The sequence below is a fragment of the Echiichthys vipera genome (genome assembly GCF_963691815.1).
Source record: "Echiichthys vipera genome assembly, chromosome: 18".
Taxonomy (NCBI): Eukaryota; Metazoa; Chordata; class Actinopteri; order Perciformes; family Trachinidae; genus Echiichthys; species Echiichthys vipera.
The window spans coordinates 9,581,470-9,605,238 of record NC_139843.1 but is presented as its reverse complement, the minus strand read 5'-3'; the positions used below and the strand labels follow the sequence as shown (position 1 = coordinate 9,605,238).

At 40.2% G+C, this 23,769-nt stretch overlaps 4 protein-coding genes across 5 annotated transcripts; 1 reads left to right on the top strand and 3 right to left on the bottom strand.

The window, feature by feature from the left end:
- Positions 1–324: 324 nt before the first annotated feature.
- sec31b (SEC31 homolog B, COPII coat complex component) lies at positions 325–12,211 on the bottom strand. Of its 2 annotated transcripts, XM_083932536.1 has the most exons (26): positions 12,078–12,211; positions 11,150–11,375; positions 10,326–10,521; positions 10,149–10,244; positions 9,602–9,742; positions 9,079–9,221; positions 8,889–8,988; positions 8,623–8,784; positions 7,991–8,143; positions 7,372–7,602; positions 7,191–7,265; positions 6,838–6,930; positions 6,599–6,716; positions 6,288–6,466; positions 6,081–6,207; positions 5,772–5,917; positions 5,274–5,447; positions 5,012–5,164; positions 4,715–4,901; positions 4,233–4,631; positions 4,084–4,122; positions 3,402–3,460; positions 2,423–2,548; positions 2,217–2,336; positions 2,019–2,090; positions 325–1,726 (listed from the first exon to the last, which is right to left on the bottom strand). In XM_083932536.1, the coding sequence occupies exons 2-26, from the start codon at positions 11,350–11,352 to the stop codon at positions 1,547–1,549; spliced, it is 3,672 nt and encodes a 1,223-aa protein (XP_083788662.1). In that variant the 5' UTR covers positions 11,353–11,375; positions 12,078–12,211; the 3' UTR covers positions 325–1,546. The 2 variants fall into 2 exon arrangements, with proteins under 2 accessions (XP_083788662.1, XP_083788663.1); XM_083932537.1 differs by lacking the exon at positions 4,084–4,122.
- A 557-nt stretch (positions 12,212–12,768) lies between these two features.
- On the bottom strand, positions 12,769–16,639 carry ndufb8 (NADH:ubiquinone oxidoreductase subunit B8; the record flags this gene model as incomplete). The annotated part of the gene is made up of 5 exons (XM_083932923.1): positions 12,769–12,924; positions 13,893–14,048; positions 15,347–15,446; positions 16,163–16,289; positions 16,507–16,639. 5 exons carry the CDS (start codon positions 16,637–16,639, stop codon positions 12,832–12,834), a joined length of 609 nt encoding a protein of 202 aa, XP_083789049.1. The 3' UTR covers positions 12,769–12,831.
- Positions 16,640–17,503: 864 nt separating this feature from the next.
- On the bottom strand, positions 17,504–19,235 carry gpx9 (glutathione peroxidase 9; the record flags this gene model as incomplete). The annotated part of the gene is made up of 5 exons (XM_083933097.1): positions 17,504–17,608; positions 17,715–17,845; positions 17,980–18,110; positions 18,894–18,987; positions 19,104–19,235. 5 exons carry the CDS (start codon positions 19,233–19,235, stop codon positions 17,551–17,553), a joined length of 546 nt encoding a protein of 181 aa, XP_083789223.1. The 3' UTR covers positions 17,504–17,550.
- Positions 19,236–20,546: 1,311 nt separating this feature from the next.
- On the top strand, positions 20,547–23,413 carry fbxl15 (F-box and leucine-rich repeat protein 15). Its single transcript, XM_083933359.1, has 5 exons — positions 20,547–20,646; positions 21,369–21,528; positions 21,627–22,129; positions 22,253–22,479; positions 22,600–23,413. Exons 1-4 carry the CDS (start codon positions 20,621–20,623, stop codon positions 22,440–22,442), a joined length of 879 nt encoding a protein of 292 aa, XP_083789485.1. The 5' UTR covers positions 20,547–20,620; the 3' UTR covers positions 22,443–22,479; positions 22,600–23,413.
- Positions 23,414–23,769: the final 356 nt, after the last annotated feature.

The following is a 23,769-nucleotide window of genomic DNA, read 5'->3' as shown; positions in this document are numbered from 1 at the left end:
TAATAAGTGACTTTTTGCATTTAGGCTCAAAAACTGTAATAAAGTCTGTTCACAAAGGGTTCACAGTTTGCTCACTATCTAATAAAACAGATAAGTTAAAAATAAATAACTAAAGACATAGCTAAGAAATAACTGCACACTGACATTTTATTAAGCATGGAGACCCTAAAGTTGTTCATATTAATGGCTAATATCCAATCTATAAACTAGAGACCATCTTGCATCACACCAGCCACGATGCCAGATTGGTGGGGCAATGGCACAAACATAAGCACCTGGTAATACTCAAAAATGAATGTATCAAAACATGAATCAAGGCTCAAAACCTTTGAAGTGATATTTTATTTGAAAAAGATACCGACATGAGTAAAGTAAGCAACATGGATTGTATAAATATCTGTGCAACCAAAATGAGCACTGAGGCACTTTACTGCCTTCTGCTGCCATGATACACCAGACTATCCAGCTTTATGTCCAGCTACAAACCTCAGAATATCATGTTTTCATTCATCAGTTCAATTAAGTTCATTGTTTGATCTAATCTAAAAAAACAAAAAAAACACCTTATTCAGTGTTACAAAAAAAGATAAGACGTAGCCAAGGTAGAAAGATGAGTTAAAGCATCTTTAACAGAGGGTGAAGCCCGGATGTCAATTTCATTCGCACTTCAACATAAATTAATGTAATTCTTGTTAATGAGCTGCCATGTGAACTCGGCAGGGAAACATGCACACTGAAGCAAGTCTGAGGGTCAAAAGAGAAAAGATTCAGTCACTCACACATGCTATCAGGAAATTATTTAACACTAAACCGAGAAGAAAAATAAAACAGCAACTTGACAATCACTGAAATGCATTCTTCCGCAGTGCTTTGGCCAAACGGCCCCTTATGGCACAATCAACTGGACACAATCTGTTACAGCGGGTAAAGAAGAGAACAATCAGGACTTATGTTACAGTGTTTCCTTGACGCTTGTTGCAAAAGGACACGAGTATCGGTGTGTTTTCTGCCTCATACAAACTACACACACAGGATAGATAGTAAGTGCAACCCACATTTTATTCTCACCATTTTTTTACCCCTATACTTTCACTATAAGATCTGCGAGTGCTGGATGTTTTGTTTCTGCAGTTGGAGCACTGCATGTATTCAATCAAAACATTATTTGAGGGGCAAAAAGGTATGCAGAGTGTAAAGTGGACTATGAAAATGCAACTACCTTTACAAACACCTGCCTTGATTCAGACTTTGTATATTACATCAACCGTTGAATTTACACAGAATCACAACTTTCAGAATTACATTCATTTTATCGTAAAATAATCACGGCAACATTGACAACTCTCTACAAAACGAAATCCACCTCACTGCCCAAAATCAGCCTCCAGGAAGGAATATGTATGGAGTGAAGACCACGATCTGCAATATCATCAGTAATCATTTTCATTATCAAAGCACGTCGTCGGGTCAAAAAGAAATAAATACATATATAACAATATGATAACACTGAAGTCTGGTGGGTGGTGTTTCCCCCCCCCTGCAGGGGTTAGACGCCCAGCTTGTTGGCGATGGTCATGACCACTTTGAGAATGGGCATGAAGGCAGAGATCTCGCTGAAGTTGCTGCTGCTGACCACCTGCGTGTGAACCTCCAGACCGCGCTGGTAGTTCTGGCCCGCCACACAACGGCTGATCTCATGGAGCCCGTTCAGGATGTTGTGAGAGAGCTAAGAAACAACAATATGACTTGTTACTCTGTGGCACATGATATTTAAGGTCCTGTCTATTTAAGGCGCATTTTTAGGTTCACATTTGTACGGGTTTCTGCAAACTAGAACATGTTTACATGCTTCAATGTTCAAAAGACAAAAGATTTTTTTCATTCTCAATTTCAACATTCACAGAAACAATAGGACTCTACATTAATGTTGCCATCAGTCAGCATCATTAGAAATGCAATTACGTTATTATGGTTAATGGATGTTCTGAATAATAATAACAACAACAACTTCTTCTTACCGACTGCTCTCTCAGTTTGTCATACAGGTATCCCAAACGTTTGGATGCATCATCAAGTTTCCTTTTTGTTTGCTGAAAAATAAACACAAGTGGTCATTTTATATCAAATAAAAAACCTTTTCCTTGAATCAATACAGGTTTTATTCCAAACACGGCTACACGTGGATGCTGTTGCCGCGCACACATAGCAAGACTTACCGGGTCTCCCGCTGCGAGCTGGCAGCGCTGCACCAGGCTATCAAAGGTTGATTTGAGGACCATGTGTTCAGCTGGGATTTCTTTCTGCTCCACCCTCTCCGCCGGCAGCTGCTGCAGGAGCTGAGGAAAACAAGGAAACAAAATACAAGGTGTAGACGTGTTTGCGGTGTGAGAATACAGATAACAGCCCCTTTTCACACACCAACCTGCACGCTGGGCTCTTGGGGGGCTCCAGGGGGGACTTGAGCGTGTTCGTGGGGCTGAGGGGCCTCCACAGGGAATCCCATCACCGGGGCAGTGATGGGAGCTGGTGGAGTGTAGTTATCAGGCATCTGCGAACACAAAACAGTATCCAATCAGTGAGAGGAAGTTTAGATAACACTGAAATGGAACTAGATTTGACACTTTGAGGCAGAGGAACTCCACAACAAGCTGACTGGATGTTCAGCTTTAGTTAGCTTGTAGTTTCTAACGTTGTTTATTTTTTTTGAGGGGTTGAAATACCTTTAAAGCTTATTTGCTGCAAACATCCACCCCCTGCAGCTGGAAACCAGGTAAAAGAGAGTCATAATTCTCTAAGGGTTTGTCACTTTGCACAACCCCTTTCAAATTACATCAAGTCATTTAAGTCTTTTTTTTTCATTAAACATTTATCAGTGCAGCTTTAACAATGAACAATTCATTAAATTATTGAACTGAGTGTTTGATGGGTTGAATTATTTAGCTTTGCCAAGTACAAACAGCACGGCACTATGTATACCACGCATCTTAGAGCAGTGATTCCCAAACCGGAGGTACTTGCACACCAGGGAGTACTTCTGCTGTTAACAGGGGGTAAATGGAAAGATTGTGGCGTAACGAGGTAAACAAAACATAAACAATTAATGATATGATGTAAAACAAAATCCACACAGAACCCCCCCACACACACACACAGAACCAGAAATATAAATGAGTTTGTGGCTGATTTTTTGTAGATATTCCTCAACAAAAGAGCAGAGAATTTGACACAAATATCTAAAAGAAACAGATAGTTAGAAGTCTAATCCTGCCAGTTGCAGGATTGCTGTGTTTTGTACTGAACTAATTGGCTTAGTGCTTTATTGTAGTTTTTACAGGGTAGGAAGAACCTTGGATTACTGTTTTTCCCTGAAAAAGCTGAATTATGTAAATTGTAAGAAGTACCTTTTTCTTCCTGGGTCCACCTCGTACTGCTGGTGGGTCATTCCAGCCTTCTTGGGGTCCTAATTCAGAAAGCAAGTGAGAATTTCAATGACTAATGGCATTTGTTTCTTGGCACAACACTCAAGCGGTCAAAGATTGTCTACAAAAGACAATCTCTCTGAGCCAAGGTTAGTGAACATTGCGAACAGGTCATTCGTCAGTTTATGCAGAAACAAAACAGCAAATATGGGCAAATGTGCAGGCAGCATCCTCATAATCACTCAATGGTAACAATATCCCAGTGCAGAAAAACTGAAAGCACCTCACATATATATTTTTGAGTGTATCAACTGAACATGCTGTAAATGTCTCCACTGTACTATATGACTGTGACTAAAAGGACACCGAATAACACCAGTGTGTTGATTCAAGCCTGAACATTGTGAGTTTGTTTACTGTCTTTTTAAACTCACTCACTTTAAGTCACTACATTTCCCTCAAGCATACAGCGGCACAAGCAAACACCACCAAAAATACAGAGTGACCAGAAAAATATAGAAACTCTGTACGATGGAGTGCAATCTAATACAAAAGTAATGCAGGGATTTTTGTTGTACAGGCGTTTTACAGGTGTTTTTCTGGTCACTTAAATTTATATTTAGATGCATCCTTATTCCATTCCATATCCAACCCTAACTGTCACCTTGATGTTCACACTGGGAATTCAGCCAGGGAAAGAATCCTGCAAGTCAAATGAGGTGCACAACTGAATAGAACTCAATAACCATCAGCAACAGATTCCTGTTAACATCTGTAGATCTGTTTCTATAAATCATCTCTAAGATATTCTACCTGTAGGAGGGGGAGCAACAGCAGGGGAAGAGAACGGCTTTACAGCAGGAGCTCCGGGGCCTCCTTGCGGGTACCCAGATCCAAGAGGTGCATAAGGACCAGATGTCATGGAGGGTGCGGGACCCTGGTTGTGGGGACCCCCTGGGTACATGGGTACTGGGGCTCCAGGTTGGGAGCTTTGTGACATGGGACCAGCGGGTAACGAGGTAGATGGCATGAAGCTTGTTGGTGGCACCCCAGGGCTGGGCATGGGGGGCAGGCCTCCAGGGGTCAACGACGGAGGCGGTAGCGGAGGTCCTGACAAGTTAGCAGCTGGCATAGAAGGACGTGGAGGAGGGTAGCCTGAGGGTCCGCCAATGGGCATAGGCTGAGGCTGGAATGGCTGATGAGGAAGGAAACCTGGCAAAGGACAAGTACCATTACATGAAAAAAAAATCTGCCTGAATTACCAGAGAGCAGAATGCAAATGGTCAGCGTCAAACCTGCAGCCGGAGCAGGTTGTTGGGGGTAGGGAGGCCTCAAGGCAGGGCGGGTTGAACTGGGTGGCAACACATGAGAAGGCGGCGGCAGACCGGGCCCGGTGTTGGTTGGAACTTGTGGTGTAAAAAATGACGGCAAAGGAGGCTGCTGTTGGGCAGGCTGGGAAGGAGCCGAGGGCTGGTACTGACTCTGAGGTTGGGAAAACAATAACACTATGTTTCAAGTACCCATAATTACATAGGAAAAGGAATCCTGCAAAATATATGATTGAATGCTTTTGATTGCTAATAAATCTATACCATGATTTGTGCTTTTGGTGCAGGAGTTTGAGCAGCAGGAGTGGGCTTGGCTGTGGACATATTCACTCTGTTGAAGGAGTTTGGAGGCTGCTGTTTAGCTGTAGCCTCTTCCTGAGCATGGAACAGTCTGTCTCTCAGCATCGTAATCCCAGCCTGAGGAAACGACATTGTGTAGACACACAAAAAAGTATTTATCACAATCCAAATGGAGCAGAAGAATGAATTTGGGTTTTTGAAATGAGGTTTCTGTCATGCCTCTTACTTGGTCTGAGTTCTCAGGCAGGTAGGTCATGGCAGTGGCCAGACTGCCCTCTGCAGCCAGTATGCCAGCGTAGCAGGTCAGCTTCTCGGCCAGGATGGGGCTCTGGACTGCCACCTCGCTGTTGCGGAGGCGTTCGATTGACTTACGTAGCATCATTACTTTTTCGACCAGATCCTGTGACACAAATAGATACGCACGTCACTGGGTTTTGCATGACAGTGCAAGCAACCATTCTTACGTCTTCATATATGAGTGAGATCCTTCTGGTGGACAAATCAGATGTCTTTGCAAGTACAAACAAAGTACAAATCAATAATTGCCATAGAGAAATGTATCAGTTTCTCCTAGGTTACTATTCTACTCTACTTGTTGATCAATTTCAGTAGTGGTAGCACATAAAAATAAGACCACATAGTTCACATTTGCTTTTGTGCTTGGGGCCACAGTGTAGTTAAAACAGTATGCAAAGCCTAGACCAAACCTTTACAAAGATTATACCTCTAGACCAAGAGGGGAGGAGCAGTCTCTGTGCAAGGCCCAGCACTCCACAAGCTTCTCAATGTTCCCAGAGCAGATGTAACACAGACAGGCCTGCAGGCAGCGCTTCTCTGTTTTCTCATGCTCCAACCGGCCTCCCAGGGTATCTACCACGAAGAATTGCAGAATTAAAGAATTAGCAGGGAGGAAAAGTACAAAATGTTATTCAGCAAGTAAAACAAGTAGTCCTGTAAAGTTGCAGTTCGCCTGGAGGCGATGCAAGTCGCAGCATGCTCAATGTGCCACTACACATGTGATTTTGTGACTTACCACACAGACGGGCAAAATCTTCAGGGTGAGCATAAGTCAGCAGAGCAGCGAGAGCCTCTTTCCAGTTGTCCAACTCACAGCTTTGCACTATGTCTCTCCAGTTCTGGGTCACCACTGACGATATGAGCTGCAGTTAGGGACAGATTAAATCAAATCTGCCCCTGTGATTGCACCAACTGAAACAAAATGAATCAAAAGTATGCTTACCATTGAAATGCTGTTCTTTTGATTGCTTAGGTATTTTTGCTGAGTTTTCTTGAGCAGTTCCTCTCCTCCGCTGATAGACAACAGGATGGCTTCAGCGTAACGACCATCATTCAGACACAGATCCACAGCTCCCTCAAAGTTACCAACCAGCAGCGCCTGGCTTATCAAACCATCAGCATCTTACAAAGATCAACAGCAACACAAACTGCAGTTCAATTTTTAATCATGACCAACAATGACAAGACATCTAAACAGAGATAATATTAGCTTTCATCACATAATTAATGGTGTGTGCAGATGAGGGATTTTACCACATGATACGGGGATCTGGAAGTTGGAGTTTTCCTTTGGGGTCTGAATAAAGAAGTCTGCCGGTGAAACGGAACCAGACGTTCGAGCATCACCTACAGCAGTAGCTACGTCAGACCTCTGGAAATGCAACAAAGGGCAAACAAAGAACATTTTACAATAATCAAGTGCTGCAAAATGGATGTATGCAAATAACAAAAATATTTGAAAAAAAAAAAATTATGTATGAAGACTTGCTGACTTCAGTGGAGAGCCGCTGCATCTTTTCTGCCAGATCTTTGGCATCTACTCCATGTCCATTGTGCTGAAAACTCTTCCCCAGACACTTTGATATCTGCATGAATATATTTTAACAGTAAAGACATGAAGGATATAAGTCACAAGTATTGAAGTCATATCCCCCATATGGCTATTTATTTATTTATTGAATTACCAGAAAACATGCTATATCTCGATATATATTGTTATAGAGATAAGAAATTACCTACAGCCTAATAGAAGATTTTGACCATATTGCCCAGCTCTTGGTAAATTCCTGTATATGACAGATATCAGCTAATGTCTACATTTATTTATGAATAAGAGGCAGAATACCCTTTTCTCCAATTCATCTTTGCTGAAACCCAAAAGTCCGAGGAATTTTACGCGGGCTTCATCTTCAAAGTTTACCTGTAAGCAGAGAAAGTGTATTAACTTATAAATGAAATTAACCCCACACAATGACTGACAGACTTAAGCCTTAATGTCTAAATATTAGACTGGTGTTAAGACCCACCAGAAGGAACTTCCATATGTCCTGCTCAGAGTCTGATTTGGCGTTCTGAATCTTGGCCTGGCAGTAGTTGTTGAAGGAGCCTGACTGCAGTGCCGCCTGCAGCTCCCTGGAGCGCTGGAGGAACTCTGTCTCCGTGGTAACCTGGCTCACAAACACTTGTCTGGGGACGGGCTGGGGGCTCTGCACAGGAGGCGGCTTGGGATTCTCAAAGGTTATCAGCTTTCCACCAAACTGTGAAAAAACACCCACAACAACAGTCGTATACGCTTTTTCCATCAACATACTTATAACACAGGGATTGAACGGTCACTGGTTTAAAAACTCCTGACGTTTAGTAACCCTTTCAAATTTTAATTATCACTAAAACCATGTTTGATTACTGCATTTTGAAAAACGAATTATGTTAATGCCTATGCAAACGAAACAGTTTGCTAAATGTATTTGTGGTTTCCAATATACAACTTGATGTTTGGGTATCAGTACTTTTTTACATTTTCAGCAGGTTTTAACAATACCGTGATAATACTGATAACTGTGATCATTTTAGTCACTATAATCATCTTCTGAAATGATGATACCATTTTATCTTCATTATAAAGTATTTGAATGTTGCACTTACAGCAAAGGAAGCGCCCACTGGCCTGCGCACCCACTTAGGTGGCTTCTTCAGAGGGGGAACTATAGTGTCCTGTACTGTAGGCTGAGGAACTTGCAAGGGAGGCAGCACCTGCCCTGTACCAAAGGGATCCATTGAATCAAACGAGGATGATATCTGTTAAATAAAATATAACATTTTAAAACAAGAACAAATCCTTGCCGTAGAGCTGATTAGTTGCAAATCAGATTTAATATTTTAACCCAGGCTGCTGTCAAGGACTGAGCCTATATAGGACACACCACTCTACCCAGTGAGTTGGAAGAAAGACAGAAAGACAGAAAGAATTAATATAATAGAATTGATTAAGGAAACATTTTTACCGTCTGATATTCTATATAGACCAAACTTTTCATTTCTACATTGAGAAAATATTCTGCAGCTCAATAAATGATGAAAACAATTGTTAACTGGAGCCCTACTTCAGGCAATTGCCTCTTAAATTCTAGGCCTTTGATTCAAATTCAATGTTATACAGTATTGGTCTTCATTAGTCAATGTAAATCCCTTCACACAGGCACCATCTTGTGGACAAACAATGCAGCACAACACACACCCTTTGGGATTAAAAGCATCACATTAAGAACAGCCACTACCTTATCAACTGTGCTCTGCTGCTGAGCTTTCAAGCATCCTCCCATCACAGAGTAGACAGTGATTCTTCCATCAAATGAGGCGGCTGAAAGCAGGGCTGGATTCCTGGGGCACCACTGCACATCAAAACACCACTGGTTCGAAGTTGGAAGCTCGTAAATGACCTAAAAGGAAGCAGGTGACACGTGAGAATCTATGAAATCATTGTCACAATAATGAAGCGAGGTCATTCAGGCATAAGAGATAAGCAGTAATGAACGTCACATACCTCTCCAGTGTTTGGATTCCAGCAGAGGATCCTGTTGTCTTTAGCACTACTCAGCAGGAGCTCAGGGTCAGCCTGGCTCCAGGATATGGACAGAATCCCCCTGTAAGAAAACACCAACAGGACGTACATGCAGTATATTCTGCAACTTGACTAAAAAAACTGAAATGAGCACAAACTGTTCGAGCCTCACCTTGTGTGGTTTTCAAAGACTTTAAGGGGCGATGTGGCAAAACGGAGGTCCCACATCTGGATGACTGGCTGTCTGTCATCTTCAGAGGCCAACACCAACTGAGTGGCTACATCAGGGTGCCAGAGCATTCCTGAACAGTGCATCTGAAATCAAAGAACAGATTAGATTTAGGATCATAGAGGAGCAACCAGCAAAAATTCATTTTGAATGGTGTGAGTACCTATGACACTGTACTGTATATAATCATTCATGTTTATGTTTTATGTCTTAGTAATATAAACAGAAGTTAGAGGGTATGGCTTAGTGCTTAGTCAATCAGCCATTGATTTGCTGTAATGTGACTGGCCAACCATCTGACCTGCACTGACTGCAGTACAGTGGCTGTACAAATGTTCAATCGTCTGAAAATGTTGCTGAAATGTGGCAGATGAGCATTACTGATTGACTTAGAAAAGGCAAACTTGCAGCAATTTGGCAGAAGATAATTTTGGAATTAATGTTATTTTGTGTTAAAGCCACCTACCCTGTTGCTGTGGTCACTGATCTTGATAATGGGCTCGTTCTTTCTAAGATCCCACACGACTGCTTTCCCACTGGGGTTGGCAGAGGCCAGGATGTGCTGAACCTGCCTGTTCCAGGACACAACACTGATGTCCTCAGCAGGCTGAAAGAAGAGACAAAGGCTTTTACTGTCGAAATAAACCTGACAGAGTGTTAAACAATCAGATATTGAAATGATAATGTAACAAAGACTGTGTCATGCAGGTAATGCTGCTACTACATGTGTGTAATGTGTAATGTCCATATGGCAGGACATCATTACCCCCATTATCTAAGGGAAGTTCTAAACACACAAGAGTCTGAAACCATAAACAAAACTTTCTTGTGGCTTTCGGTCTTAACTCACAAACATGAAACTACAATGGTACAGAAACAAGTAGAAAGCTGCCAGTTGTGGTTTCTATTTTGTATTTTGACTCACAATAATAAATGGGTCGAGATCAAAACAAGACGTCAACTCAGCTCTCACAACAAGAACTTTGTTTAACCTAACTCAATCATACTCCTACCTGTGTTTTTGTTCCTGGTGTCATTGGACTGCTGAAGTTGTTCAGATCCCAAATATATATTTCTGAGTCATTTGCTCCTGAAGCGAGGAGATTACTCTGAGGAAGGAGGATTTGAGAACAATTAATAATGTCTACTAAAAAGAAAACTGTAGGACGATATTGCCAGAAGACATTTACCTGAAAAGGGTTGAAATCAAGAGCTCGGATGGGTCCTGTGTGTTTGTCAGACTGTCCTACTATTGCCTCTGCACCGGAGCTCATTATGACCTCTGGGTTATATACAGTTAATGTGCCATTTTCACTGCCACCAACCAGTCTCCCTCCAGTACCATCTGCTCCCATTCCAAAATTCACCCATACGATACTATGCAACCTATGGAATATGAAAGGTATAGTGAGTTATTTGCTACACATGGCATAGATTCAGAGATGAAGTGCACTTCTAGTTCTACTCTGAGCAATGTCACAAAAGTTATGTATGTCATATATTATGTTTGAGCCAAATCACACTTTAAACAAAGTCTGATAACATGCAGATCTGAAGGGGTGAAGAGTGTGCTGACTCTGTTTGTTGACAGAGGATACTCCCTAATAATATTCTGCATTATCAGGATAATAAATGAATCCTTACTACTACCAGAATACTTGAGCTACTGTATATACAGGCCCTACTTCTGTGATAGTGGTAAAACTGAGATAGCTGTTTACCAAAATAAAGCAACATATTGTAAGACAAGCCACATCTCTTATATATGGTGGCTGATATGGACAGTGGTATTATTATTATTATTATTATTATTATTATTATTAGGGAGGAGGCCTCAGGAAAGACCCAGGACTAGGTGGAGAGATTATATATCCACACTGGCCTGGGAACGCCTCGGGATCCCCCAGTTAGAGCTGTGGCCCGGGAAAGGGAAGTTTGGGGTCCCCGGCGACCCGACCCCGGATAAGCAGTTGAAGATGAGATGAGATGAGATGAGATCACCTCTATAGATTACCTGTTGGAGGTGGGTAATGAGCCTTTGAGCTGCATGTCCAGAGATGGGTCAGAGAAGTCCACCTCAAATATCTCTAGGGCAGCTGTGGTGTTAAAAGAGGCATCAAGCTGTTGTGCTGATGTCCCCAAGGCCAGGTGGAGTGGATGGTGTTCGGCAGGACTCCATGCCTGGTGGGCAGTCCTCTGGATCTCCTTCAGCCTCATATTCCTCTACAAAGTTTCTAGTCCTGGACAGACGAAAGGGACTCCAATACGTCAAAGATAACACATAATTGCTTAACAACACATGGTTAAGTACAAATCTACACTTACAACTGTAGTGCAGTTAGCTCCAACAACAGGGTACCACCCTTTTGACAGATTCCCTCCGACTATTTCCTGAAATAGCTGGCTAATGTTGACTTATATTTGGCCATACAGCTTAGCTTCCACCGGTGTTACACAGTGTTAATTATGCCAACATAGCGAATTCAATGTAGTTACCGATGATGATATCTATATTATAGATAATAGCCAAAACCGTTTAGAAATGAATTCACCGTAAGCTATCCTGATATGTAGCTACAGTTAGCATTTCGCAATTGCGGCTTTAAACATGTCACCGTTACCTTTATTTAAAACGTTTAAATACAGAAAATCCGATCTCCGCCATTACCTAACTATTTCATACATTTAAAAAAAGATAAGTTAATTTATCATTCATACCCCCACGTAAGAAATAAGTCATATGAGCGAACATATTAACGCCTGTAGCTTGCCCACTGTGCCTGGTCGTTCCAGTGCATAACCGGAGCCGAAGCTTACAGCTAGCAATGGATCAAACAGCCACCACCCTTAGCTGCTACCATATCTCAACAGAAACGACGTGAGTCATACACTTTTAAGGCAGACAACAACAAAAACATAAACATGGGTTGAGAGTAACTCACGTCAACTGTCTTTATCAGCCTGACTGTCCGCATCCACAACAAACTGGAGAGCTAGCTACTTATCAGCAGAGCTAGCAGCTTAGCCGCAGATCAAAGTACTTTTGCTGTGTTGTCACTGAGCTACGGTGGCCGACATGGAGATTTGGCAGTGGCCTAACGTAACCCCGATGTCACCGTTGACCCAACAAAGATTTAGGTCTATCTTATACATAAAGTGCCTGTAGAAAGTTATGATACCCCTTTGAAATAGTCACTTTTTTGTTTTAAAGCCTGAAATAATACAAAAAAAAAGAAAAATTCCAGCGTGACTTACACATTTTGCCTTACGACATTCCTGTAACCGCCCCCCCCGAAATTTCTAAAAAATAATAAAAAGTGAAAAACTAGAATAGCAGGGTTGGAAAAGTGATGAGTCCCCAGATTTAATACTTTGTGGAATCATTTGCTTTGCATTATTATCATGCGTACAATTTTATTGTCCTGTGTTTATATCTATATATCTCTGTGTGTGTGCGTGTGTACGCATAGTGGTTAAATGTTTATGTTTACCGTTGTTCATTTTTGTTATCTTTGTTTTTAACTGGCGTCAAATTCCTTGTATGTGTTCACACTTGGCCATTAAAACAGATTCTTTGGCAGGTTGATGTTCTTTCTATAAACAAAACATGAGGACCACAGTGAGGAATTTAATGTCACATAAGTCTTTATTCTTGACAGAAATATATATACACAAGTAAGATCAGATCTTTAGTCATTAGATTTCATAATTTTTGACTTCCTCTGGTTCTTTTTCTGGATCTCCTCCATTCTCCAAGTACAGGTTGTTGTAAGGATACTGTTTCGATGCCTGGAGGAGAGACACATGCTTTATTGGAAAAAGTGCATGTATTCAAATAAATGACACAATTAAAAAGTATCTCATCTAAAGGTGGCACAGCCCTAAAAATTAATTAACATTAACATACTCAAAAGCTACTAAACAATGGACGTTTACTGAGGATGGAGGAGAGAAATGCTGTATTCAGATTTGGGTTTGCATACTCAAATAAAGTATCAGGACAAACACTCTAGTCCTCAAGTCTTAGCAGAAATGTACAATGATAAATTCAATCTGCAGATTTAAAAGTCATGTTTTTCTTTCACAGTCAAATATGTTTTGGATAATTGGTCCAGCAGTCAGCCAAAACTGATACAAAATACAACAACATAATAAAAAACTGTGTTGGTGTATTACGCCTACATGCATAGAATAATAACATACATCTACTGTAAACATGTAAATAGTACTGTATTTAGTTAACAGAACAGGAAATTAGTAGCACATGTGATCTTCTACAGTACACTACAGAAATAACGTGGAAGCAGTAAGCCAAACTATGCAACTGAAAATGTTAAATGTAGGTTTTTTAAAAACTGTAAATATCAGGGGTCATTAGATAATATAAAAAAGAGAAAATAAACAATTCACTAATCCAGAGTGGTGAGTCAGGGCACACTCACGCTGTCCCTTCGTACTGTGCCCATGCACCCTTCACGGCTAAAGTCTAGTTCGTTTGACCAGTGTGAGTAAAACTGTACTGCGCCCAGGCACGGCACCGGGTGATGACGTATAAGCAAGAGGCATTCGAGCCGGGGGAAGATGGAGGGGGAACAATCACCCTAAAGCACGGGGCGCAGAATAAATGGACAGTGTGAGTGCACCCTTAGAGCCAGGCATCTTCTCCCCTGTGAAGCTAATGATTAATTGGTAATTTCACATCCCCTGAAAATAGCGTGTATTATGTTAAATAAATCCTAGCATTGCTCTGTACTTACAACTGGTTGGTATGCTGGGAACTTCTCCCCAACGTAGAACATAAACAGCATGAACCCGATGAAACCAAACAGTTGTTTGCACATTGTGGACCAGTCTACCACACTGGGAGATGTATCCACACGGTTCCTGATGTACATGTCAAAATCCCATTGCATCTAAAAATGGACAGAGAACAATCACTGAGTTATGGGCAATCACATACTGTAATTACTGTTAATGTTGTCATCCAAGTAAACTGGTGATTGTACAGAGGCACGGCCTTGTGTGGTGAATGCAGTGCCTCTGTACAAACAAGTTGATCGGAATACTGCCGAACATCATTATCGCCCGATAATTGCCTTGTCGACTGCAGTTGGCCTATTGACAAATAAGAAGATAGTCAGAGATTGCAGTGGCTTATCTTTATCTGCTATGTTGCATCAATTTTGCAAAATCTAAGCCAGTTTAGTGTTGGTGAAATGGGCTGGTGAAATAGGCCGTGCCTGGCACAGATTGAGGATGAATGGACCAGTTTTAGAATGTCCCTCCACTGGACCTCAGTAATGTTTACCCTCAAATCCTTTTCCATGCATTTTTAGGAGATACATTGGGGACTGGGCTCATTAGAGCAATCTTGTTATAAATGACAGATATCAGTCGACTGTGTTGTACGTTGAGAGACAGGAATTGGTCCATCTCAGCTTCAGGGAGGCTGTTCAGAAAACGTGGGAATTGCGTTGGGATAAAATGTCTCATTTGAAGGTACCTAAAGGTGTGGCTATTAGGCAGGCTGTATTTGTCCGACATGAATGCAAAGGACGCAAAAACACCTTCATCACACAGGTCATTAAGTGTTTTGAGGCATTTATCTGACCATACTCAGAATGCACGGTCGGTGCAGCAAGGGAGAAACACAGTTATTCAAAACTGGGGCAAGGATGGAAGCCCTTTGTGTATAATTTAATTTGTGCTCCTTCACATATAGTGTAAAAAAACATCAGTACCGGCATCAGCCAATTTGTTATTTTAAACATCGGTATCCATCCTTCATCCGCTTGTCCCTATCGGGGTAAACATCGGTATCGGCCAAGAATTTCACAGTGCATCTCTTATACTCTTCACTTCAGAGAATATGTTTTTATGTTATTATAACTATTAAAATGTGAAGCTACAATGATAGAAGACAAAATTATGCATGTACAATCTTCATAAATAATATATATAATATTTTGTAGGCGTTGTGTCTCTAATGCAGTAGCAATACCATAGTATGAATACACATAACACTAAAGATAGCATGGTATCTTTAAAGATGACTGCAATTTCTTATAGCCCGACACGTAATACAGTACTGATGATAGATCAGTCAGTGTGAAGCTCTTATCTCTAGTCAGTTTATGGGCAGTACATGTGCACCTGGTATCACAACAGGAAATAATTCAAATAGCAAGAAATAAAGTCATCAGTATCTCACCGGCTCTCCCCAGTTCCTCCTCAGGTCAGGGTGGTCCCACTTGTACCAGGGGTCTCTCTCATGCTGAGATCTTTCTGGTAACTTTGGATAATCTCCAAAGCTACAAAAAAACAACAAGGACAGTTAATCATCACATGTAACTGGCTTTGTTGCTGGCGATTTGTGCAGTGATGATGTATCTGTATCTAAATATAATAATACACACCTTTTCCAAAGTTAAATTCAAGCATTTTTATGCGCTTCCAGCACCTTACAGCTGTGGTAAACTACATATTGTATCCAGTATATTCAGTATACCTATTATTGCACTTGAACATCACATTAAATTAGATGTAATCGTGCTATAAACAGTCAAAATTATTTTCCTGAGACAGATTTCTACAGAGGGGTGACTGATTAAAGTTGCATCAACAGAAATATAATCCCCAGCTATTTTATATAACTTGTTAAGCCTGTGAATGTTCTCATTCATCCAGGTCATCGTTGTCCCCAAAGCAACCTTGCTTTTGACTGAAATTGCTTTTGGGTATAACCTGCAAAAATGTCAGAAACTAACATGGATATTTTTTCTATGTTTTATATAATATATGCCCTCCCATTTAACTTACATGCCAAGCAGTTTCAAGCCCTTTATTTAAAATACAAGCACTTTTCAAAACTTGAAAACAATACATTTATATTCAAGTATTTTCAAGGATTCCCAGCACCCTTGAGCACCCTTGCGAACCCTGTGCACGTTATCTTTCAGCAGTAGAGACAACAGGAACAGTTTAAACTACTTTTATAGATGGCAGGCTCTTTCAAAACAAAGCTCACCCCTCGCCGTTCTCTGGATATGGTTCATAGTCCTCGACCCTCATGTTGTACTTCTTTGCAGCAGCAGCCTTCTGCTCGGGGGTCGCCGGGAATGGACCGGGTAGATCATCCTTTGACACACCAGAGGCTGAAACAAAAACAATTGCGTATTTAAACCAAGCTCGCAAGCGGAGAAGAATAAAGAAATCCCGCAAAATCCCGTTCAGAATAACCGCTCAGCTAGCCTCAAGCTAACGTTAGCACGTCAAGGTTACGTCCATTTGAGGCTTTACACTTAAACTCTGAGATGTGTTTAAAAAAGAAGTTCATCGGACAGTACAGTCGGGAGCTGTAACATAACTGACCTGCTCTAGTTCCCGACAAAAGGGCTGAAATGCCAGGACTTTTCCCTTTAGATAGAGCCTGGGCCAACCGTCGGAAACCAACACCAGCCATGTTTGCTGGCTGCTGCTGTCTGACAGACCCAGAAGTACGCATGCGCAAAGGAAGGATGGGTCGTCATAAGGACCAATTCCAATACATACTTGTTTTTTTAGCGAAAACAATATGGCTCCTTACAAAGGTGCTAAATTATGATAAAATAATTATAATAAAATAAAAAAACGAACATACAATTAAACCCAACCTCAATAATTAAATAAGAATGAAGCTAGGGCTTTTCTTGTAATTCATATTCTTCAATAATGTTAAAAAGTTTTGCTGAAATACTTTTTTTTCACAAGTTGAAAGGGCTTTAACATGCACAATACATTCACAGAGAAATATATTAAAAGGAGGTTTCACTTTCATATACTTGGATTTGTGTATTTGAAATTTTCCACCAATGAGGAATTCCAATCCATACTAACAATCGAATTTAAAGGCAAGGCATCTTAATTTATATAACGCATTCCCATGGACCAGGTTTACATAAAGACAAAACATTTTTTAAAAACTGCATACAAACTGACAAAAAACACAGATAAAGCAGGAGCAAAGACAAATAAAAAAAGTAAAACAAAAGACAATAGATAGTTATTAATAAAGAGCTCAGCTACAGTATAAGCACTGGATTTAAAAGTGCTCACAACTGCTGTGTGAGCCATTCAACCTATTAACAATAATAGAAATATCAGGTGTGACAACAAAAGCAACTACCAGAAAATGACTTTTATAGTGTTTTATTCATTTTTTAAAAATTTTTTGATTTGCAGACACTATCCCATTAGAGAAGGGTCTGACATTGACGTGGAAACTCCTCCAGTGGCTGAAGGGAACTTGTTCTCAGAGTGAATGCACTGAAACCCTGAGGTCTGTCCCTCTTCTCATCAGATCCAGCCCAGGTGCACGGGTGCATTTACTGGGGGATCATCACTCTGCCACCGGTGACAAATTGAAGATTTGAGAAGTCAGAGAAGTTCGGCTATGTCCTTCTCCACATTCTCAATGGGGCAATGAAGTTCATACCTGCAGTAAAGGGAAAACATTACAGCCACTATTATCGTTACAGATGTCTGACCTAATGAAGCGCTGATTGGGTTTTTAACTTGCGGTGTATGATCTATAACTTCACCTTCTGAAGGGCGTGCCATCTGCAGTAATCAGGAACTTCTCAAAATTCCACCGAATGTCATTGACTTTGATTGGGGACCAGTAGAATTTCTTCATATCTCCAATAACCGGGTTCACAAATGGCAATGTTTCCTGTGGTGAATGAGAAATGACAGTCTATCTGGGTATTTGTTTTCAGGGCAAAATGGCAGCAGCAGCAGCACAGGTATTTTATATAACAACAAATGTCATTCCTTAATCTGATGTATTAAAATAAATCACGTTACCTTCAGATAGGAGAACAAAGGCTCTTCATTTAATCCATTCACCTCAACCTTTCCAAAGACAGGAAACTTTGGTATGAAGCCCCCACCAGGTCTCACATACTTAAGAACATTGAGAATTTCATGATTCAACTCTGAAAAACAAGTCAAAAGTCAGAATCAGCTTTAATGGCCAAGTAAGTGTGAACACATAGAAGGAATTTGACTCTGGCTTTTTGTCGCTCTCAATATACATTCACAGAAATAGACATACAGGTAAAAACAAGGATAACATAATAAACAAAGGTAAACAACCATTTGACTACATACATTTAAGTAGATATAATATATGACATATATGACATGACAAAAGTGCAAAGTGTGCTGAAAATAAATATGGGAATATTAATGTTACAAGTAATAAATATGGAAAAATTAATGTTACAGGTAACATGTGCCTCATGTGTGTACTGGACACAATCTGTTCTTCAAAATAAGATGTCAAATGTTTAGCATTAGCATGTACAAGTGCTAGTACATGAAGGTAAACACACCTCATTACAAATAAAAGCCCTGCATTCAAAATCCTGCTTAAAGGTGCAGAAGTATTCGTAGCAAAATGCACTTAAAGCACCACAAGTTAAGTACTCATTTTGATTATTTTGGTAAGAAGAAATCACTCATTGTCACCTGAAATGTGACAATGCGCCTCAACCAGACAGAAGGTTCTGAAATCATGAATAACTGGTCATCTTTGACAATGTATTTGTAATTTACAATATAAAAGTGAATGAACTGTAGTGGAGTAAAAAGTATAAAGTTAAACTGTTCTTAAGTGCAGCACCTGAGTAAAAGCTGTGTTTTCCTCTTGGTACAGTATACTTTCAGGTTAAGAATTTGTTATTTCTGTCACATTTCCAAAGTTGCAGTGTACCCACCAGGTGACTGAAGACCGAACTGGTTGCTGGGGAATCCTAGGACAGTGAAGTTGAGGTCGCCAAACATTTCCATCAGTGTATTCATTCGATGGTACTGAGGGAACAGGACACAAAATCAAATATCTGTAATAAACAATGATTGCGCCAGGTTATGTGTTATGAGATAAAGTGATCCAACTGTAATCAATCAGTGCTCTTGTAGCATATTACCTCCTCTATTGTTGACCCTCAGAAGGTTGCAACGTTGGTGACGAGAAGCACTTTACCCCTGTAGTTACTGAGCGGAACCGACTGTCCGTCCAGGGTCTCAACAGAGAAATCATAGATTGATTTATTCTCCATGCTTGTACTTTAGCTTGTATATGGGATTGTAGTCAGTCAAGAGTGAGTATTCACTCAGCTATCCTGTTGGCTCATCTCATTCACTGAAACATAACTCATGGGTCAGCAATTGTTCAGCATGACTGACTTCATTGTTCTCCTGGGCAGAGGTGAGCCGACAGGATGGACATTTGTTAAGCACACGTGTTCCAGGGAATGAGGCTGCTAATGTGGTGACAGCTAATTGGATTTGGGAAATTAAAATAAGCATATATGGGTCAAACTGTTTTTGGCCGGATAATTTCCTCTTTATAACTGAAACATCTGCTCTGATTTAAATATTTTTACCTTTTTTATTATTATTTTTACTTATTTATCTTATAATTATTAAGTGTGTTTTATTTTCCATCATATGCTCCATTAATCATGGAATTCTATCCCTGGTTTTATGTTTATTCTTTGTCATGCAATTTCCTTTTTGTAAAGTACTTTGTGCTGCATTTCTTGCATGAAATGTGCTTTACAAATAAAGTTGTTATAAATATAATTGCTAGGATTATAATTATTATTATTAACTGACACTGACAGAAGGAAGTTAAACATTAAGAGTAAAATTTAGGACTGCGTAGTGTGTACTTGATTTGCTTGATTTTTTTGTTGACAACTTTTATGGGTGGCAGGCTCCTTCAAAATAAAGTTCACCCTTCGCCGTTGTCGGGATTTTGTTCACAGCTGTATATTTATGAGATTGACTTTATATTTTGTTCCATAGTTTTCAGTCTTAAGTTACTGCACAGTATGCACAGCATTTTGTTACATATTTATGTTTACTTATAGGCCTATACTTATGTTACTTATATTTCTTCGTGATCAGATCTTTGTAACTATATTTTGCTTTATACATTGCTCATATTCTTTATTAAATAAATAATTAAAATATATAAATAACATGAAAATAAAGTATCTATAAGACTTTTCAAAGGGTTATTTTATAATCGTTATAGCAAATATGTAAATTGTTAATATTATCATGACGTAAACCCGGAAAATTACAGCTGCTGCGTTCAACGTTCTTCGTAAACGCGTAAATCCATAATTTTATCAGCTCCAAGTCACTCAAATAAGACATCTCGGACATTTAAAAAGCACACCTTTAATCGTACACGACATTAATGTACTCACTAAAAGGATAGTGGTAGTGATTGTTTTTCCAGTGGCGCAAAATTGAGTTACTTGATTGGAGGTAGTTCATGAGCTTTCCCGATTTCCGACAGTCTGTGAATGCAGCATTGGGTTTAAGTTACACCTCAGACGCTTGCAAGATGCTAAAGGAAAATACGTTATTTTGTCATCTATGTGAAGAGCGACACGTACTTAAAAACTCTGTATAACATAGTTGACTCAGAATGGATGAAGAAGCTAAGCTGCGGACGTAAGTGCCTTTTAAAAAGGGTGTTTTGTGTTTAAAAACAGCTGGATTGGTGGCCCCGGCAGGTTAGCTCCTCAGCTAGCAGCGACACCGACAACAACCAGGACACCGAAGGATGTAACGTTAGCTGGTTGTGGTTGCTCCCATTTATTTATGGCCCTTATCTTTAATTAGATATTACCGTGAAAGGGCTGATATACCACTTTTTGCATACATATCATGTTAATTATCATTGCTCTTAACACCATTTTTAACATCAACCTATATTTAATATCCACAAACTGTATTTAGTTACTGCTTTTTACTTTTCTTTGGCATATATATATATTTTTTTTTTATTTTATTTTTTTAACTGTTGCATTATTGACTGCAGTATTACCACCCAGACCATGCTCTAATTTTAACTGTCTGTTTATTATCCTACAGTGATGGTGCAATTAATCCCTCAGTGCAGTATTTCCCTTGAACACATGCTCTATTTCATGCACTCTTCACATTTCTATACTTTTTATATCTGTATTTTTACTGTAGATATGTTGTGTATTCATAGTGTTTCTGTATTGTGTGCTTTTTCTGTGTTTTTGTTATGGCATCTCTAAGTTTCGTACTTGTGTGCAAAGACAATAAAGTATCTATCTATCCATTAAATTGTGTTTATGACGGCTAGATTTTTGCATACAGTGTCAAAGTTCAGCTGTAAAACAATGTTTGCATTTCTTAAGCAGATGTCATCTTTTGGACTTGCCCTGGGAGGATGTCCTTGTTCCACATATATTGTGCTATTTGCCGCTGCAACATCTTGTCAGCCTGCAGAGGGTGAGCAGGCAGTTCCACAGCCTCATCCAGGTGTATCTAGCCAACTGCAGGACTTTTGATCTGTCCTCTGTAAGTCTTGATGAGTGAGAGTTTTATAGCCTATAGATATTTATTGTAAATTGAGAAGTATGATTATGTAAGTCTGCTGTCTGTTTTGATATTTACAGATTGGACCATCCATTCCCAAGGAAGTGTTTTGCTCCATGTTAAAAGACAACAAAGTTCTCCACAGTCTGTCACTTCAGAGCTGTTCAGACTCGGTGACAGACAAGGAGCTGCTGCCGGTTATCGGCCAGAACCAGCACCTGCAGAGGGTGGACTTGAGCGGGTGTGTCTGCCTCACCCGCCACTCCCTGGTGGCCGTGTCCTTGAGCTGCATGCACCTCCAGCACTTCGGCCTGGCGCACTGCGAGTGGGTAGACAGTCTGTCCCTGCGCAGCCTTGCCGACCACTGTGGGGGGCTGCAGTCGATTGACCTCACCGCTTGCCGCCAGCTCAAAGACGACGCCATCTGCTACTTGGCGAAGAAGTGTTTGAAGTTGAGGTCTCTATCTTTGGCAGTCAACGCCAACATCACTGATGAGTCGGTGGAGGAAGTGGCCAAGAACTGCAGGGGCCTGGAGCAGCTGGACCTGACAGGTTGCCTGCGGGTCAGGAACCAGTCCATCAGGTATATCACATCTTATTTTCAAGTGTAATCCAGCTAAGTTTGTGCCATCCCTGCCCACACTTTTTCATGCACCACCTCACTTATGCACCCATCCATAAGATCCTCTGCATGCTGTGCTCTCAGGACTCTTGCAGAGTACTGCCCGAAGCTGCAGTCCCTGAAGGTGAATCACTGTCACAATGTGACAGAATCGAGCCTGGATCCTCTACGGAAGCGCAATGTAGTAATAGATGTTGAGCCGCCTTTACAGAGGGCTCTGGTGCTTCTTCAGGATGTGCTGGGGTTTGCTCCCTTTATCAATCTCCAGATTTAGCCAAAAGGCCATCTGTCTGTCCAACAAGTGCACACAGGTAGGTCATATGAGCAGTATATCTACTGTTTATCTTTTGATATGTATTCTGAGTGTATTTGCAGCAGATACATGGTGTTGACAGTCAATTGTAATCAACATTTCCCTTCCTTTGTTACAGGTGTCTTCGTCACTCTCCGCTGCATCACATTCACGTGAGTCGCTCAAAGAAACGTCAAGACAATCCAAGAACACCTGGATGTTTTACACTCAAGTTTAAAAATAATGTGGACAAAAAAAAAACAAACCTCACCGGAATGTGACCAAATATGTAACCATGGAACTGAAAATAAGTCTGCGATTGCAAATGACCGAAGAAGGCCATATCCTTTTTAAGAATCGCTGCCTCATGTAACAAAAGGTATCACTGCACTATTTGTTAAGCATTCAGTGTTGTAACAATGTGGCTCTGTAGAAAAGCAATGCAAGTACAGTGTTTTGTTTTTTTTACTTTCTGTGTATGCCATTGTAAGAAACATTCGTCTTTATGTTTCATTTAGAAACATTAAAAAAATGTTTGAGTTTAATTGAACATTTAATTTTGCATGAATGGGCCAATTTAAAGGATCAATTCACCTGAATCACACATTATGCTTTTATGTGTCCAGGTTTTTTTTTATTTCCGCAGCTGAGACATCCATTGCCGCCACAATACAATGAAAGCGAATGCAATTTTGTACATGTGTCTTCCAGAAACAATGTCCTGTCTCAGGATAATCCACGGACCTCACAGTCAACAGTTTTAACTGTGGACCAGCTTTGTTGCTTACAGTAGAACTATCTGCATGGCAAAGAGGCCACCAGACATTATTGGGAAAATGTTTACATTTTCTTGTGACGTGGGTGAAGCAACCCTTTAATTCATGTTGTTGTTGTTAATTAATACATACTTGTATGGCCTAGTATTGAAGTTAGAATAGGAATTTATGACTGTTTCCCACTAAACTCTTGAAATAAGTTTTGTAAAAAGTACCTGTGCTGAAGTGATGTTGCCCAGTAATACAGGATATGAATTATATAAGAAATATTAAATTGTAAAATATCACCACAAATGACTTTTCGCTTTTCCACTTATTAAAATCTGCTGTGATGTAACATAAGTCCTTAAAGTACCTATTAGGGGTACGATATCATGACGTATTTTCAAAATGATCTAAAAAAATCTTGTCATATAGATTTTCCTGTAATGTTTCTATTGCGATTTGTTAATTATTTAATTTACATGGGAGTATAAAAGAATACGCTTTATCATGTGGTTATCCCATATAGACTATGTATTTATTGAATGACC